The 19,117-nt window shown below is 40.2% G+C and overlaps 1 protein-coding gene across 1 annotated transcript in view; it reads left to right on the forward strand.

The window, feature by feature from the left end:
* Nucleotides 1–19,117, forward strand: part of AKR1D1 (aldo-keto reductase family 1 member D1) — a 67,929-nt gene that overhangs the window by 12,443 nt on the left and 36,369 nt on the right. Inside the window, exon 2 of the mRNA XM_043873398.1 lies at nt 16,683–16,850. Within this exon, the coding sequence (XP_043729333.1) occupies nt 16,683–16,850 (168 nt within the window). The remainder of the gene's footprint in view (nt 1–16,682; nt 16,851–19,117) is intronic.

The following is a 19,117-nucleotide window of genomic DNA, read 5'->3' on the forward strand; positions in this document are numbered from 1 at the left end:
AGGATGGACTGGTTGGATCTCCTTGCTGTCCAAGGAACTCCCAAGAGTCTTCTCCAACATCACAGTTCAAAAGCATCAATTCTTCAGTGCTCAGCTTTCTTTATAGTCCAACTGTCACATCCATACATGACTACTGGAAAAACCATAGCCTTGACTAGATGGACCTTTGTTGGTAAAGTAATGTCTGCCACAGATCATTTGCTGTGCTCTCCTCTGATAGCCCCCAAACCTCCCCTTCCATCCCAACTGATGTCCCCACCAGTGAGGGGGCTTCTCTAGGTGTGGGAACATCTCCTCTCCTTCAGCTCCCCCCTGGGGTGCAGCTATCCCGTCTCCTCTCCTTTTCCTTTTCCCTTCTTTCTTCCATCCTACCTGGTTATGCAAGAATCTTTCTTGTCCCTTTAGGTGTCTGAGGTCCTCTGCTAGTGTTCAGCAGATGCTCTATGAGGACTGTTCAATTTGTAGATGTGTTCTTCATGCACTTGTAGGGAGAAATGAACTCTACGTCCTCCTACTCCTCTGCCATCTTGACTCTCTCTAAAGATCATATAACTGAAAAAAAAATTTTTTTTAATTGAAGTATAGATGGTTTGCAATGTTGCATTAATTTCAAGTGTACAAAGTTTACATATAGATATACATTCTTTTCCCCATTCTTTTCTCATATAGATTATATACAAGATATTGAGTTCAGTTTCCTGTGCTATACAGTAGGTCCTTTTTGGCTATCTGTTTTATACTACTACTACTATATGTTAATCTCAAACTCCTAGCTTATCCCACCTCCCCTTCCCCCTTTGGTAACCATCATTTTGTTTTCTACGTATGTGAGTTTACTTCTGTTTTGTAAATAAGTTCATTTGTGTCATTTTTTTAGATTCTATATATACAAGATATTATACGATCTCTGTCTCTGTCTGACTTCCTTCACTTAGTGTGTAGTCTCTGGGCCCACCCATGTTGCGCAAGTGGCATTATTTCACTCCTTGTTTATGACTAATAGTCCACTGTACATGTACATTTCCACCTCTTTATCCACTCATCTCTTGACGGGCACTTAAGTTGTTTCCATATCTTGGCTGTTGTCCCTGCCATGAACATAGTGAAAGTGAAAGTGAAGTCGCTCAGTCGTGTCCGACTCTTGCGACCCCATGGACTATACATATAGCCCGCCAGGCTCCTCCGTCCATGGGATTCTCCAGGCAGGAATACTGGAGTGGGGTTGCCATGTCCTTCTCCAGGGGATCTTCCCGACCCAGGGATCAAACCCAGGTCTCCCGTATGGCGGGCAGACACTTTACCCTCTCCAGGGAAGCCCAACATAGGGGTGCATATATCTTTTCAAATTTTGACATACTGAATGCACTATTTTTTGATTTGCCTCTTTTCCCTAATATTATGTTGTAAGATTCACCATGTTATTGCTTCATCAACCTTTTTTATTGCTGTATAATATTTAATTAAAAGAATATATCAGTATCTGCATTCTGTTGGTGGGCATTTGTATTGCTCCCAGTTTGGGCTTTCACAGACAACATTGCTACAAAGAGTCTTACACACATCTTATTGCACAAGTACATGAGTTTCCCTAAGATGTGCACTGTATGAGTGTCAGTGTCTTCAGTTTTAGTAGATGATATCAATATAGACAATTTCCGAAGTAGTTATGTAATTTACATTCCCTCTAAGAATTCATGGGTGAACTTCTTGCTCCACACTGTCACCAATACGTGGTGTCTTTTTAATTTATGCAACTTTAGTAAGAGTAAAATCATCTTTCATTGTGGTTTTAATTTGCATCTTCTTTACCCTACATAAAAATTGTCAATTTTTCATATTTTTTCATAGTTTATTAGCCATTTGTACATTTTTTGCAAAGTGGCTATGCCTTCTATGCATTATTCTTTATTGGATTTTTCTAGTTTTATTTATATGGTGAATGTTTTAAGTATCTGGATATGAGTTCTTTATCAATTATGTCATGTAAAACTATCTCTTTTGAATTGCCTTTTTTAATAGTGCCTTTTGATGATCAGATGTCGATGCAATGTGGGAGACCTGGGTTTGATCCCTGGGTCAGGAAGATCCCCTGGAGAAGGAAATGACAACCCACTCCAGTACTCTTGTCTGGAAAATTCCATGGAGAGACGATCCATGGGATCGCAAAGAGTCGCACATGACTGAACAACTTCACTTCTGACTTTGATGATCAGAGTTTCTCAATTTTCATATGGTCACATTTATCACTCTTCTAATTTATTATTAGCACTTTCTTTAGCTTGTTTAAGAAATCCTCCTTTACTCAAGTGTCTTAGTTTGGGTACTCTGGGAAACAGCCTCTGGGAGAAGGAAATTTGCATGCAGGAGGCTTACTGGGGCGTAGTCTCAGGAACCAGACCTGCAAGGGGGTAAGAAAAGCAGGTCTGTGAAGAAGGGAGGGTTGAACTGTGATACAGTGGTTCATCAACCCCACAGAGAGCTCTGGAATGGGAATGGTGCCAGAGAGTTGTACTAAGTCAAAGGGACAAGGCTTTTACACACTTGCACCTTCCATAAAGGGAATCGGTATGTATGATTAGCAGCCAGCACTCCTGAGAGCTGAGGAAATGAGTGCCTCTCTTCTGGGGCTACCCCATGCCAACCACTAGTCTACCCCTGGTGCTAACTAGACCTATTGGCTTTGGGTGCTAAGTTCATCCCGGGGAAAAACCCTTCCAGAATTGTTTAGTTTCTTTCCTGGAAAAAATTTTTAAGAGGTAGGTTATCAGTTGAATACAACTCCTGCCACTAAGACTGTCTTCAGAACTTCCTTGGTGGTCCAGTGGTTAAGAATCCACCTGCCAATGCAGGAGACACAGGTTCAATCCCTGGGTCAGGAAGATCCCACATGCCATGGGGCAACTAAGCCCGTGCACCACAAAAGGCCCAGTGCAGCTAAAAAATAAATAAATATTAAAGCATTAAAGCTGTCTTCAAGCTGCAATTGATACTTATTGTCTCCCTCTGAGACTCCCAATTCTAGATTTCTGCACCCTTAGCCTACATCTCTGCTGGTCTAGGTGGCTTATGTGGTATTATGACCCAGATTCTCATCTCTGAGTTGTGTGAGTCTCTTGTCAACTTTTCCTTCTCAGATCATTTACTCAGGTCATTGTCCATTAACTATCAAAATTGGGAAAGGGTGTATCATTGACCTGGGTGCTAAACACTTTCTTCCCTGTCCCACTGGGTAAATATGGAGGAGCCCTACTGCCTTCGATTTTAAAACTCACTCATCCCTGCCAGAATGGCAGCTTTTCACCTTGAATGCTAAACTCTAGAAATAAGGAGCTTGGTTTGCCCCTGGAAACTAGGATTCACGGAGCCTAAAACTCAGGGATGGGAATCACACTTTTTCTAAATGGCATCAAAGGGAGTGATGCTAAGCCTGTTGGGTTTTCAGACTCCTGTATTCTACTTGTGGGTCACACAACACCGGATGATGGATGTTGACCTAGTGTATGTCACATCTCATCCTTACTGGACTCCCTGCATTCTTAAGTCAATAAAAGGTGCTGCTGTCCATTTCAGAAAACAGATTTCTTATTTTACTAAGAGTGTTCTTATGTATGGAGTCAATTTTTTTTGTATTTTAGATTTTCTGATCTTATCACTTATTTGAGTCTACAAACATGGTATTCTATTTGAGCTTTCTTATTTTTCCCTAAAATGAATTTTCCCCAGAGAATCTGTCTTAATTTATACAGAATTCTCTTATGCTACATTTAAGACCTACAGAGAAGTATTAATACTTTTCTCACATCCACATTTCCAAATAGTTCCTCCATATTGATTAAAATTAAGTCCAAAATAGTAATTCACCTCACTGCTGCTTCTGCCATCTAACAAAATATTTTTAGCAAGTAAAGATCTTTTAGAAAAGGCTCTTTAATGATACCTGAATAATCAAACTTTTCACTACTATCACCTGCTGCTGTGCCATAATCTTTATTTAAAAAAAGCACCAGCCATATATTACTCAGGCTGAATCAGTACCACACTCCTACCTTTGCCCTTGTTGTTTACCCTTTCTTTGTACTAAATGTTTCTTTTCTTGGGTTAACCTTTGAAAATACAAGCATATAGTGACTTCCCTGGTGGTTCAGTGGCTAAGATTCTGTGCTTCCAATGCAGGGGTCCCGGGTTCGGTACCTGGTCAGGAAACTAGGTCTCCACATGTTGCAACTAAGGGTTTGCATGCTGCAACCAAGCATCCCGCAACCAAGCATCCTGCATACCACAATGAAGATCTAAGATCACACGTGTTGTGACTAAGACCTAGCACAGCCAAATAAATAAAAAAAAATTTTTTTTAAGAAAATACAATAATATATTTCAATATGTATTGTTTTGGGTTTTCCCCCTTGTATTAAACTTACTTTAGCTGTATACTTGGTGGCTCAGTGCTAAAGAATCTGCCTGCCAATGCAGGAAATTCGGGTTCAATCCCTGGGTCGGAAAGATGCCCTGGAGAAGGGAATGGCAACCCACTGCAGTATTCTTGCCTGGAGAATCCCATGGACAGAGGACACTGGCGGACTACAGTCCATGGGGTCACATAGAGTCAGCCACAACTGAGTGATTAACACTTTTCACTTTCACTTTTCATATTTAAACTATCAGTTCCAACCCACAGAATCTCAGTGATATGTCTCAGATATATTTAGTATCTCATATTGAACTTTAGTCTTTTTTGTTAGTACTATGCATATACCCAAGAAAGAAAGCAGCATTTTTACTTTTTCCCCAGTAAATTTCTGCTTCTACCTGAACCCTCCTCTTCCCACTGTGATTTTGTTGTCACGGTTGTCATCCATAACACCTCATCTTACAGCTTGGGGGGTTTGGGCTTAATTTCTGTTCAAGCTTTATTGATCATGTTAAGTCACCCAAGATGTGTTTCTAACATTCCTGAAAAGTGTGTCTCCCTTTCCCAACTATTTTACCTTTGTGACTATGAATCCTTTTTTTCTAATACCATCTGTGTAGCCAACTGGTTCATTTTTCATATCCTCTTACATTAGTAGTAATGACTTTTAACTGAAATCGGGGAAGAAAATAGTTTACGCTCCCAATGCTTTCTGTTTCCAGCCCAGAACTATGAAGTCACTAGATAAACAAGAGACTCCTGGTCTCGTTGATTCCACAGCAAATCAACAGTTGTCTGATATGACATTATCAAGCACTTGGCTAGAACACTGAAAATACAGACACAAGCACAAGGAGTTTTCAACATTTGTGAATGAGATGGGAATGATCATCAGCTGAAAATGAGGTCAATAAAAATCTACCAATAGCAGTAAGCCTCTACCCTATCAGTTCAGTTCAGTTCAGTTCAGTCACTCAGTTGTGTCCGACTCTTTGCGACCCCATGAATCACAGCACACCAGGCCTCCCTGTCCATCACAAACTCCCAGAATTTATTCAAACTCATGCCCATCGAGGTGGTGATGCCATCCAGCCATCTCATCCTATGTCGTCCCCTTCTCCTCCTGCCCCCAATGTCTCCAAGCATCAGGGTCTTTTCCAATGAGTCAACTCTTTGCATGAGGTGGCCAAAGTATTGGTGTTTCAGCTTCAGCATCAGTCCTTCTGATGAACACCCAGAACTTACCTCCTTCAGGGTGGACTGGTTGGATCTCCTTGCAGTCCAAGAGACTCTCAAGAGTCTTCTCCAACACCACAGTTCAAAAGCATCAATTTTTCAGCGCTCAGCTTTCTTCACAGTCCAACTCTCACATCCATACATGACTACTGGAAAAACCATAGCTTTAACCAGATGGACCTTTGTTGGCAAACTAATATCTCTGCTTTTTAATATGCTATCTAGGTTGGTCATAACTTTCCTTCCAAGAAGTAAGCATCTTTTAATTTCATGGCTGCAATCACCATCTGTAGTAATTTTGGAGCCCAAAAAAATAAAGTCTGACACTGTTTCCACTGTCTCCCCATCTATTTTCCATGAGGTTATGGGACCAGATGCTATGATCTTAGTTTTCTGAATGTTGAGCTTTAAGCCAACTTTTTCACTCTCCTCTTTCACTTTCATCAAGAGGCTTTTTAGTTCTTCTTCACTTTCTGCCATAAGGATGGTGTCATCTGCATATCTGAGGTTATTGATATTTCTCCCGGCAATCTTGATTCCAGCTTGTGCTTCCTCCAGCCCAGCGTTTCTCATGATGTACTCTGCATATAAGTTAAATAAGCAGGGTGACAATATACAGCCTTGACAGACTCCTTTTCCTATTTGGAACCAGTCTGTTGTTCCATGTCCAGTTCTAACTATTGCTTCCTGACCTGCATACAGGCTTCTCAAGAGGCAGGTCAGGTGGTCTGGTATTCCCATCTCCTTCAGAATTTTTCACAGTTTATTGTGATCCACACAGTCAAAGGCTTTGACATAGTCAGTAAAGCAGAAATAGATGTTTTTCTGGAACTCTCTTGCTTTTTCGATGATCCAGCAGATATTGGCAATTTGATCTCTGGTTCCTCTGCCTTTTCTAAAACCAGCTTGAACATCTGGAAGTTCTCAGTTCACGTATTGCTGAAGCCTGACTTGGAGAATTTTGAGCATTACTTTACTAGCATGTGAGATGAGTGCAATTGTGCGGTAGTTTGAGCATTCTTTGGGATTGCCTTTCTTAGGGATTGGAATGAAAACTGACCTTTTCCAGTCCTGTGGCCAATGCTGAGTTTTCCAAATTTGCTGGCATATTGAGTGCAGCACTTTCACAGCATCGTCTTTCAGGATTTGAAATAGCTCAACTGGAGTTCCATCACTTCCACTAGCTTTGTTCGTAGTGATGCTTTCTAAGGCCCACTTGGCTTCACATTCCAGGATGTCTGGCTCTAGCTGAGTGATCACAGCATTATGATTACCTGGGTCATGAAGATCTTTTTTGTACAGTTCTTCTGTGTATTCTTGCCACCTCTTCTTAATATCTTCTGCTTCTGTTAGGTCCCTACCATTTCTGTCCTTTATTGAGCCCATTTTTGCATGAAATGTTCCCTTGGTATCTCTAATTTTCTTGAAGAGATCTCTAGTCTTTCCCATTCTGTTGTTTTCCTCTATTTCTTTGCATTGACCACTGAGGAAGGCCAAAGCCTAAAATAGGACTTGTAATTTTCATTTGATGAGATTAGTTGTTTGTCTTAAGGAAAGACTCCATCAAGTCCTTCATATCTCAGTAAGAAATAATGTAAATGAAGCATACTCTTGTATATTTAAATGTCTTCATAACTAAAGAATAGTAATTTATATGCAATTTGAAAAATGAATAACTTACACCTCAAGTGCTAAGAATATGTCAGGTTTTGGGGTCCTGAATATCCTCAGTCTTATGCTTCATGCAGTTTTATGAAATGAACAAAGCTTTGGCTGCCAAATTTGATAAAACTGTATCTTGAAAGATGTAACACATCCCTGACAATCTTTTTATCCCAGCTCTACTGCTGTATAATTGACATATAATAAACCACACATATTTAAAGTGTACAGTTTGATGAGTTTGACACATGTATATATTTGTGAAGCCATCATCATAATCAAGACAGTAAACAGGTGGGAGGAGCCAAGATGGCGGAGGAGTAGGACCGGGAGACCACTTTCTCTCCTACAAATTCATCAAAAGAATAACCGAATGCAGAGCAAACTTCACAAAACAACTTCTGATCGCTAGCTGAGGTCATCAGGCGCCCAGAAAAGCAGACCATTGTCTTCGAAAGGAGGTAGGACAAAATATAAAAGATAAAAAGTGAGACAAAAGAGCTAAGGACGGAGACCCGTCCCGGGAAGGGAGTCTTAGGCGGCCTTGCTTGGGCTAGGATCCGGGTCTGAGTGCCCTGAGGACAATCGGGGGGAGCTTCTGTGAGGTGCCAACTTGAACTGTGGGAGACCAAAGGAGAGAGAGAAAATTGACCGGCCGGAACACACTGCCGGCCGTTCGCAGAACAAAGGGACGGAGAAAGTCCCAAGAAGAGGTCGCAGGCTGCCGACCGGCCCAGCCCCGCCGGAGGCAGGAGGCAGGGGGGAGGGGAAGGTCGCGGCGAGACACAGGGCGCAGGCACCCGACCGGCGCGGGGCGGGGACTGGGGCTGGGGACGCGGAGGGCGGAAGGCGCGCGCGCCCGACTGGCGCCAGCGGAAACTGAGACTGGGTCCGCGGAAGGGAGTGGGTGCGCCACACCTGGGGATAGCGCGCCCACCAAGCCCCTGGCTGCCTGGACCGCTCTGACGGGGAAGGCACAGAGAGCAGGCGCAGCTTTTCCTTCCGCGCTTTTGTGTAACACCCGAGGGCTGGAACCTCGCGCAGCGCAGGGCGCGCTCCATATAGAACAGCCGGGAGCCTGAGCAGCGCAGACGGAGAAAGCAGCGTCAGCCCCTTCCGGCAGCGCCAGCCCGCCCCCGCAGGGCCAGCCCCTCCCCGCAGCGTCAGCCCCGCCCCCGCAGGGCCAGCCCCTCCCCGCAGCGTCAGCCCCGCCCCGCAGCGCCAGCCCCGCCCCGCAGCGTCAGCCCCTCCCAGCAGCGCAACGGAACTAGCTACCTGAATAAGAGTCCGCCTCCGGCCGCCTGTGTCAGGGTGGAAATGAGCCTCTGAAGAGACCGGCAAACAGAAGCCAAATAAACAAAGGGAACCGCTTCAGAAGGGACTGGTGCAACAGATTAAAATCCCTGAAGAAAACACCGACTTCACCGGAAGGGCCCTGTAGATATCGAGAAGTGCAAGCTGGAACGAGGAGCTATCTGAAACTGAGCCGAACCCACACTGACCGCAACAGCTCCAGAGAAATTCCTAGACATATTTTTACTTTTTTTTTTATTTTTCTGTTTTTTCTAAGTAAGGAAAAAAAAAAAAAATTTTTTTTTCTTTTTATATTTTTCTTTTTTATTTTTTCTCTTTTATTTTCCTTTAAAATTCCCTATTACTCCCCCATTACTCCTTAACTTTCATTTTCATAGATTTTTACGATTTTTTTAATTAGGGGAAAAAAAAAATTTTTTTTTTTCTTTTTCTTTCTTTTTTTTTTTTTTCTTTTTTTTTCTTCTCCTTTTTCTTCTTTTTTTTTTCCCTTTCCTTTTTCTCTTCTATTTTCTATTTTTCTTTTTCTCTTATTTCTTTTAAAATCCTCTAGTACTCCTCTACTACTCTTCATTTTCATCTTCACTACACTATAACCTTACAAAAAAAAAAAAAAAAAAAGAGAAGCCCTATCTTAAAACCGAAGATTATTCCCTCCCAATCTTGACTCTCTGTTTTCTACCTCAGAACACCTCTATTTCCTCTTTTCCCCTTCTCTTCCCCATCCAATTCTGTGAATCCTTGTAGGTGTCTGAGATAGGAGAACACTCTGGGAACAGACAGCTGCGTAGATCTGTCTCTCTCCTCTTGAGTCCCCCTTTTTCTCCTCCTACTCATCTCTATCTCCCTCCTCCCTTTTCTCCTGTTCATGTAACTCTGTGAACCTCTCTGGGTGTCCCTAACGGGGGAGAATCTTTTCGCCATTAACCTAGAAGTTTAATTATCAGAGCTGTATAGTTGGAGAAGTCCTGAGACTACAGGAAGAATAAAACTGAAATCCAGAGGCAGGAAACTTAAGCCCAAAACCTGAGAACACCAGAAAACTCCTGACAAGTGACCGTCCAAAAGCCTCCATACCTACACTGAAACCAACCACCACCCAAGAGCCAATAAGTTTTAGAGCAAGACATACCACGCAAATTCTCCAGCAACACAGGAACATAGCCCTGAATGTCAACATACAGGCTACCCAAGGTCACACCTAACACATAGACCCATCTCAAAACTCATTACTGGGCACTCCATTGCTCTCCAAAGAGAAGAAATCAAGTTCCACGCACCAGTACACTGACGCAAGCTTCCCTAACCAGGAAACCTTGACAAGCCAAACGTCCAACCCCACCCACTGGGTAAATCCTCCACAATAAAAAGGAACCACAGACCTCCAGAATACAGAAAGTCCACTCCAGACACAGCAATCTAAACAAGATGAAAAGGCAAAGAAATACCCAACAGGTAAAGGAACAAGAAAAATGCCCACCAAGTCAAACAAAAGAGGAGGAGATAGGGAATCTACCTGAAAAAGAATTTAGAATAATGATAATAAAAATGATCCAAAATCTTGAAAACAAAATGGAGTTACAGATAAATAGCTTGGAAACAAAGATTGAAAAGATACAAGAATTGTTTAATAAAGACCTAGAAGAAATAAAAAAGAGTCAATTAAAAATGAATAATGCAATGAATGAGATCAAAAACACTTTGGAGGGAACCAAGAGTAGAATAACGGAGGCAGAAGATAGGATAAGTGAGATAGAAGATAAAATGGTGGAAATAAATGAAGCAGAGAGGAAAAAAGAAAAAAGGATCAAAAGAAATGAGGACAACCTCAGGGACCTCTGGGACAATGTGAAACGCCCCAACATTCGAATCATAGGAGTTCCAGAAGAAGAAGACAAAAAGAAAGGCCATGAGAAAATACTCGAGGAGATAATAGCTGAAAACTTCCCTAAAATGGGGAAGGAAATAGCCACCCAAGTCCAAGAAACCCAGAGAGTTCCAAACAGGATAAACCCAAGGCGAAACACCCCAAGACACATATTAATCAAACTAACAAAGATCAAACACAAAGAACAAATATTAAAAGCAGCAAGGGAAAAACAACAAATAACACACAAAGGGATTCCCATAAGGATAACAGCTGACCTATCAATAGAAACCCTCCAGGCCAGAAGGGAATGGCAGGACGTCCTGAAAGTAATGAAAGAGAATAACCTACAACCTAGATTACTGTATCCAGCAAGGATCTCATTCAGATATGAAGGAGAACTCAAAAGCTTTACAGATAAGCAAAAGCTGAGAGAATTCAGCACTACCAAACCAGCTCTTCAACAAATGCTAAAGGATCTTCTCTAGACAGGAAATGCAGAAAGGTTGTATAAACGTGAACCCAAAACAACAAAGTAAATGGCAACGGGACCACACCTATCAATAATTACCTTAAATGTAAATGGGTTGAATGCCCCAACCAAAAGACAAAGATTGGCTGAATGGATACAAAAACAAGACCCCTATATATGCTGTCTACAAGAGACCCACCTCAAAACAAGAGACACATACAGACTGAAAGTGAAGGGCTGGAAAAAAATATTTCATGCAAACGGAGACCAAAAGAAAGCAGGAGTCGCAATACTCATATCAGATAAAATAGACTTTCAAATAAAAGCTGTGAAAAGAGACAAAGAAGGACACTACATAATGATCAAAGGATCAATCCAAGAAGAAGATATAACAATTATAAATATATATGCACCCAACATAGGAGCACCGCAATATGTACGGCAAACACTAACGAGTATGAAAGAGGAAATTAATAGTAACACAATAATAGTGGGAGACTTTAATACCCCACTCACAACTATGGATAGATCAACTACACAGAAAATTAACAAGGAAACACAAACTTTAAATGACACAATGGACCAGCTAGACCTAATTGATATCTATAGGACATTTCACCCCAAAACAATCAACTTCACCTTTTTCTCAAGTGCACACGGAACCTTCTCCAGAATAGATCACATCCTGGGCCATAAATCTGGTCTTGGAAAATTCAAAAAAATTGAAATCATTCCAGTCATCTTTTCTGACCACAGTGCAGTAAGATTAGATCTCAATTACAGGAAAAAAATTGTTAAAAATTCAAACACATGGAGGCTAAATAACACACTTCTGAATAACCAACAAATCATAGAAGAAATCAAAAAAGAAATCAAAATATGTATAGAAATGAATGAAAATGAAAACACAACAACCCAAAACCTATGGGACACTGTAAAAGCAGTGCTAAGGGGAAAGTTCATAGCATTACAGGCTTACATCAAGAAACAAGAAAAAAGCCAAATAAATAACCTAACTCTACACCTAAAGCAATTAGAGAAGGAAGAAATGAAGAACCCCAGAGTTAGCAGAAGGAAAGAAATCTTAAAAATCAGGGCAGAAATAAATGCAAAAGAAACTAAAGAGACCATAGCAAAAATCAACAAAGCTAAAAGCTGGTTTTTTGAAAAAATAAACAAAATTGACAAACCATTAGCAAGACTCATTAAGAAGCAAAGAGAGAAGAACCAAATTAACAAAATTAGAAATGAAAATGGAGAGATCACAACAGACAACACTGAAATACAAAGGATCATAAGAGACTACTACCAGCAGCTCTATGCCAATAAAATGGACAACTTGGATGAAATGGACAAATTCTTAGAAAAGTATAACTTTCCAAAACTGAACCAGGAAGAAATAGAAGATCTTAACAGACCCATCACAGGCAAGGAAATCGAAAGTGTAATAAAAAATCTTCCAGCAAACAAAAGCCCAGGACCAGATGGCTTCACAGCTGAATTCTACCAAAAATTTAGAGAAGAGCTAACACCTACCTTACTCAAACTCTTCCAGAAAATTGCAGAAGAAGGTAAACTTCCAAACTCATTCTATGAGGCCACCATCACCCTAATTCCAAAACCAGACAAAGATGCCACAAAAAAAGAAAACTACAGGCCAATATCACTGATGAACATAGATGCAAAAATCCTTAACAAAATCCTAGCAAACAGAATCCAACAACATATTAAAAAAATCATACACCACGACCAAGTGGGCTTTATCCCAGGAATGCAAGGATTCTTCAATATCCGCAAATCAATCAACGTAATACACCACATTAACAAATTGAAAGATAAAAACCATATGATTATCTCAATAGATGCAGAGAAAGCCTTTGACAAAATTCAACACTCATTTATGATTAAAACTCTCCAAAAAGCAGGAATAGAAGGAACATACCTCAACATTATAAAAGCCATATATGACAAACCCACAGCAAGCATCACCCTCAATGGTGAGAAATTGAAAGCATTCCCCCTGAAATCAGGAACAAGACAAGGGTGCCCACTGTCACCACTACTGTTCAACATAGTGTTGGAAGTTTTGGCCACAGCAATCAGAGCAGAAAAAGAAGTAAAAGGAATCCAGATAGGAAAAGAAGAAGTGAAACTCTCACTGTTTGCAGATGACATGATCCTCTACATAGAAAACCCTAAAGACTCTACCAGAAAATTACTAGAACTAATCAATGAATATAGTAAAGTTGCAGGATATAAAATTAACACACAGAAATCCCTTGCATTCCTATATACTAACAATGAAAAAACAGAAAGAGAAATTAAGGAAACAATACCATTCACCATTGCAACAAAAAGAATAAAATACTTAGGAGTATATCTACCTAAAGAAACAAAAGACCTATACATAGAAAACTATAAAACACTGATGAAAGAAATCAAAGAGGACACAAACAGATGGAGAAACATACCGTGTTCATGGATTGGAAGAATCAATATTGTCAAAATGGCTATTCTACCCAAAGCAATCTATAGATTCAATGCAATCCCTATCAAGCTACCAACGGTATTTTTCACAGAACTAGAACAAAGAATTTCACAATTTGTATGGAAATACAAAAAACCTCGAATAGCCAAAGTAATCTTGAGAAAGAAGAATGGAACTGGAGGAATCAACCTGCCTGACTTCAGACTCTACTACAAAGCCACAGTCATCAAGACAGTATGGTACTGGCACAAAGACAGAAATATAGATCAATGGAACAGAATAGAAAGCCCAGAGATAAATCCACGAACCTATGGACACCTTATCTTTGACAAAGGAGGCAAGGATATACAATGGAAAAAAGACAACCTCTTTAACAAGTGGTGCTGGGAAAACTGGTCAACCACTTGTAAAAGAATGAAACTAGAACACTTTCTAACACCATACACAAAAATAAACTCAAAATGGATTAAAGATCTAAATGTAAGACCAGAAACTATAAAACTCCTAGAGGAGAACATAGGCAAAACACTCTCTGACATAAATCACAGCAAGATCCTCTATGACCCACCTCCCAGAATATTGGAAATAAAAGCAAAACTAAACAAATGGGATCTAATGAAACTTAAAAGCTTTTGCACTACAAAGGAAACTATAAGTAAGGTGAAAAGACAGCCGTCAGATTGGGAGAAAATAATAGCAAATGAAGCAACAGACAAAGGATTAATCTCAAAAATATACAAGCAACTCCTGAAGCTCAATTCCAGAAAAATAAATGACCCAATCAAAAAATGGGCCAAAGAACTAAACAGACATTTCTCCAAAGAAGACATACAGATGGCTAACAAACACATGAAAAGGTGCTCAACATCACTCATTATTAGAGAAATGCAAATCAAAACCACAATGAGGTACCATTACACGCCAGTCAGGATGGCTGCTATCCAAAAGACTACAAGCAATAAATGCTGGAGAGGGTGTGGAGAAAAGGGAACCCTCTTACACTGTTGGTGGGAATGCAAACTAGTACAGCCACTATGGAAAACAGTGTGGAGATTCCTTAAAAAACTGGAAATAGAACTGCCATATGACCCAGCAATCCCACTTTTGGGCATACACACTGAGGAAACCAGATCTGAAAGAGACACGTGCACCCCAATGTTCATTGCAGCACTGTTTATAATAGCCAGGACATGGAAGCAACCTAGATGCCCATCAGCAGATGAATGGATAAGGAAGCTGTGGTACATATACACCATGGAATATTACTCAGCTGTCAAAAAGAATTCATTTGAATCAGTCCTAATGAGATGGATGAAACTGGAGCCCATTATACAGAGTGAAGTAAGCCAGAAAGATAAAGAACATTACAGCATACTAACACATATATATGGAATTTAGAAAGATGGTAATGATAACCCTATATGCAAAACAGAAAAAGAGACACAGAAATACAGAACAGACTTTTGAACTCTGTGGGAGAAGGTGAGGGTGGGATGTTTCAAAAGAACAGCATGTATACTATCTATGGTGAAACAGATCCCCAGCCCAGGTGGGATGCATGAGACAAGTGCTCGGGCCTGGTGCACTGGGAAGACCCAGAGGAGTCGGGTGAAGAGGGAGGTGGGAGGGGGGATCGGGATGGGGAATAAGTGTAAATCTATGGCTGATTCATATCAATGTATGACAAAACCCACTGAAATGTTGTGAAGTAATTAGCCTCCAACTAATAAAAAAATTAAAAAAAAAACAAAACAAACAAACAAACAAAAAAAAACCCTGTAAAAAAAAAAAAAAATAAATGCAGTGATGCAGCATGTAAAAAAAAAAAAAAAAAAAAAAAAAAAAAAGACAGTAAACATATCATCACTGCAAGCTTGTTTGAACTCCCTTGTTTTCCCTCTCTATGATTCATGCCCACAGCCCCTACCCACTACCACAGGCAATTACTGATCTGTGACTGTTACTATAGGTTAGGTTTCATTTTCTAGTGTTTTATGTAAATAGAGTCAGAAAGTATTTGTTCTTTTTTTGTCTGACTTCTGGTATAATTATTTTGATATCCATCCATGTTGTATGTAACAATAGCTCATTCCTTCTTATTACTGAGTGGTATTCCAGTCTGTGGCTGTATCTCAGTTTTTTTTACCCATGCCTTTAACTTATAACTGTGCTTTCTTCAATGAACTTGTGCCCTCCCATAACAGGACTGGGCTTCCCTGGTGCCTCAAACGGTTAATGCAGGAGACCCAGGTTTGATCCCTGGGTTAGGAAGATCTCCTGGAGAAGGAAATGGCAACCTACTCCAATATTCTTGCCTGGAGAATCCCATGGACAAGAGGAGCCTCGTGGGCTACAGTCCACGGGTTGCAAAGAGTCAGACACAACTTAGCACCTAATACACACACTCACAACAGGGCTACGGTGAAATCTCTTGTCTTTGGGAACAATCAGTCAAGTTACATTTCTGAAGCTGCAAAGCTAGCAGCCCTGGGATGGATGAATCTTCCATTAAGGGTTGAAAGCAACCTGATAGGTCAATTTCTCCAGTTTTCAGACTCCATCTTCCAGTCACAACAGCATAGAATTGGCAATTTGTATGTTTGCTACAAAACAGCATACGTGCTAAGTGTCCTGATTCAGTTCAGTTCAGTTCAGTCACTCAGTCATGTCCGACTCTTTGCAACCCCATGGACTGTAGCACGCCAGGCCTCCCTGTCCATCACCAACTCCCAGAGCTTACTCAAATTCATGTCCATGGAGTCGGTGATGTCATCCAACTATCTCATCTTCTGTTGTACCCTTTTCCTCCTGCCTTCAAGCTTTCCCAGCATCAGGGTCTTTTCCAGTGAGTCAGTTCTTTGCGTCAGGTGGCCAAAGTTTTGGAGTTTCAGCTTCAGCATCAGTCCTTCCAATACTCAGGACTGATTTCCTTTAGGATTGACTGGATCTTCTTGCTGTCCAAGGGATTCTCAAAGTTTTCTCCAACACCACAGTTCGAAAGTATCAATTCTTCAGCGCTCAGCTTTCTTTATAGTCCAACTCTCACATCCATACATGACTACTGGAAAAACCATAGCTTTGACTAGACAGACCTTTGTTGGCAAAGTAATGTCTCTGCTTTTTAATATGCTGTCTAGGTTGGTCATAACTTTTCTTCCAAGGAGCAAGGCTAAGAATGATTAAACTAAATGAAAGACGTATTTATCTTCTCCCCGATCCCAATTCCCTATCATTTTAGACTCCTAAGGGGACCTGTGCAGCATCAGTGAAGATTGCCATCGACATGGGGTACCGGCACATTGATGGGGCCCACCTCTACCAGAATGAGCATGAAGTAGGGGAGGCCATCAGGGAGAAGATAGCAGAAGGAAAGGTGCGGAGGGAGGATATCTTCTACTGCGGAAAGGTGAGACTTCCCTTCACCTACATGGTGGGCCTGATGTCACTTTCCCCTACTGAAGAAACTCACCAAACTACCAGCTTGTGGGATCTTAGTTTCCCACACCCCTTGCAATGGAAGTACAGAGTCCTAACTACTGGACCATCAGGGGTGTCCCAAAGAGTTAGTTCTGAACTGGCAAATTCCTCAATCTTGCCAAGAATTTAGGGACTAAATAGCCCCTTGATGTTAGGGCAAAGTTCTTTCTTCATAGGCATTGATTTAAGACAATATGGAAGAGGCACATCTACAACAAAAGTAGATTTGAGGAGTAAAGGGACATGAGGAAGTGGTTCATATTACAACAAGCATTTGTCACAACTTTTTTCTTTAAAATAGGTAGTCTTTTCCTTCTGTATATGCCTGCTTGTCCATAGATCACTAATTTTTTGAGATATAATTAATGTACCATAAACCTCACCATGTAAAATCAGTGCTTTTTAGTATATTCACAGATTTGTACAACCATGACCAATACCTTTTCCAGAATATTTTTATCACTCCAAAAAGAAATCCCTCGCCTACTACTCATCACTTTCCATTTATCCCTCTCCCCTAGTCACTGGTAAACACTTATCTACTTTATTTCTCTCTAGTTTTCTTATTCTGGACATTTCATACAAAAGGATTCATGCAATATGTATTCTTTTCCATGTAGCTTCTTTCTCTTATTATGTTTTCTACTTTCATCTACCTTGTAACATTTATCAGAATTTCATTTCTTTTTATAGCCAAATAATATTCCATTGAATGGATATACCACATTTTGTTTAAATCTTCTGAGAAATTGAAATCGCCAGCTGATGATAGTTAGAAATCACTATCCATTGAAAAGCAATCAGAAATATAAAGTATCATGATGAGATGAGAGCCAGTGGAAATATTGAATACATATTTACAGGCAGCCTTGAAGGAATCAAACTTAATAACTTTAGAGAACCTGTAACACAATTCTCCTAAGTTTTCTAAGGAGAACAAAATGGTGCTTCAGACTTCACTCACTGCCCAGAACCCCTTCTCTCCACTCCTTTCCAAGCTCTCTGGGAGCCTGCAGTTCCCCAAGTTACCAGCCACTTACGGGCTATGATTTCAAGGGGCCATGTAGAACCACCATCCCAAAATACCAGCCTGACGCTTGTCACTTGATTACAGCTTTACAATCTGATTCCTAAAGATTTTGTTATTATAGAGTCTCTCACAAGAACTTACCAAGAGTTTCTGAGGAAGAATAAACTTGAACTCATATCCTGAGACTGTGAACCAAAGATGGAAATATTTTTGAAGTTACAAATGAAAAACAAAGAAAACCTTCCTTTTTATCTCCCTGGTAAACAGTTAAAGTTGCAATACCTGTCACACTGGAAAAGAACTGGATTAAATTGCCCATTTCATAAGGTTGCTATGAGTTAACATTCACAAAGCACTTAAAGAGTACCTAGAATTGTTGAATAAAGATAGATTAAAATATATAAAACAAAATTTTCAATTAGATGGGATGCCAATAATATCCCAAAAGACCCACATTAAAAACAAAAACGCATTTTTCACTACTCTTGCATTGTTTTCTCTTTTCTGTGCTTTGAGGGCAAGAAAAAAATTATTGTTCAACAAAGGAAAAAATTAAGTTTTACCAATTTTGCTTGCCCTTACTTGTGGCAAAAAGTGTATGGAAATTCAAAAGTTTTTTTTTTCCCCCCCAAAAAATACGTGAGCAAATTTGATGCTCCAAGAAAATATACTCATGTATCCTGAGGCTCTGAGTGTCCCTCGGTACCCTAAGTTTCACAGACCTCAAGGGTACACATGCTCCATTCTGACAACCCAAGGCCTAATTTTTCATTACTTAGCACTTTAGAGACTGAGTAATTTCTTTTTCTTTTTTTCTTATATATGTTAAAACTTTCTACTTGCCTTTTATTTACCTTTTCAGCTTTATTGAAATATAACTGATGTGTGACACTATATAAGTGTAAGTGTACAACACATTGATTTGATACAATTATATACTGCAAAATGGTTACCACCATTGTGTTAGCTAACACTTCCATCACATTACATAATTACTATTACTTTTTGTGATGAAAACATTTGAAGATTTATTCTCTTAGCAACAGTATTACTAACTATAACAACCATGCTATTCATTAGATCCCCTGAACTCACTCATAACAGGAAGTTGGCATCCTTTGACCAACATTTTTATTGGTTTTTAATTCATGAACAGCTGTTTAACT

This window comes from Cervus elaphus, chromosome 18 (assembly GCF_910594005.1).
Source record: "Cervus elaphus chromosome 18, mCerEla1.1, whole genome shotgun sequence".
Taxonomy (NCBI): Eukaryota; Metazoa; Chordata; class Mammalia; order Artiodactyla; family Cervidae; genus Cervus; species Cervus elaphus.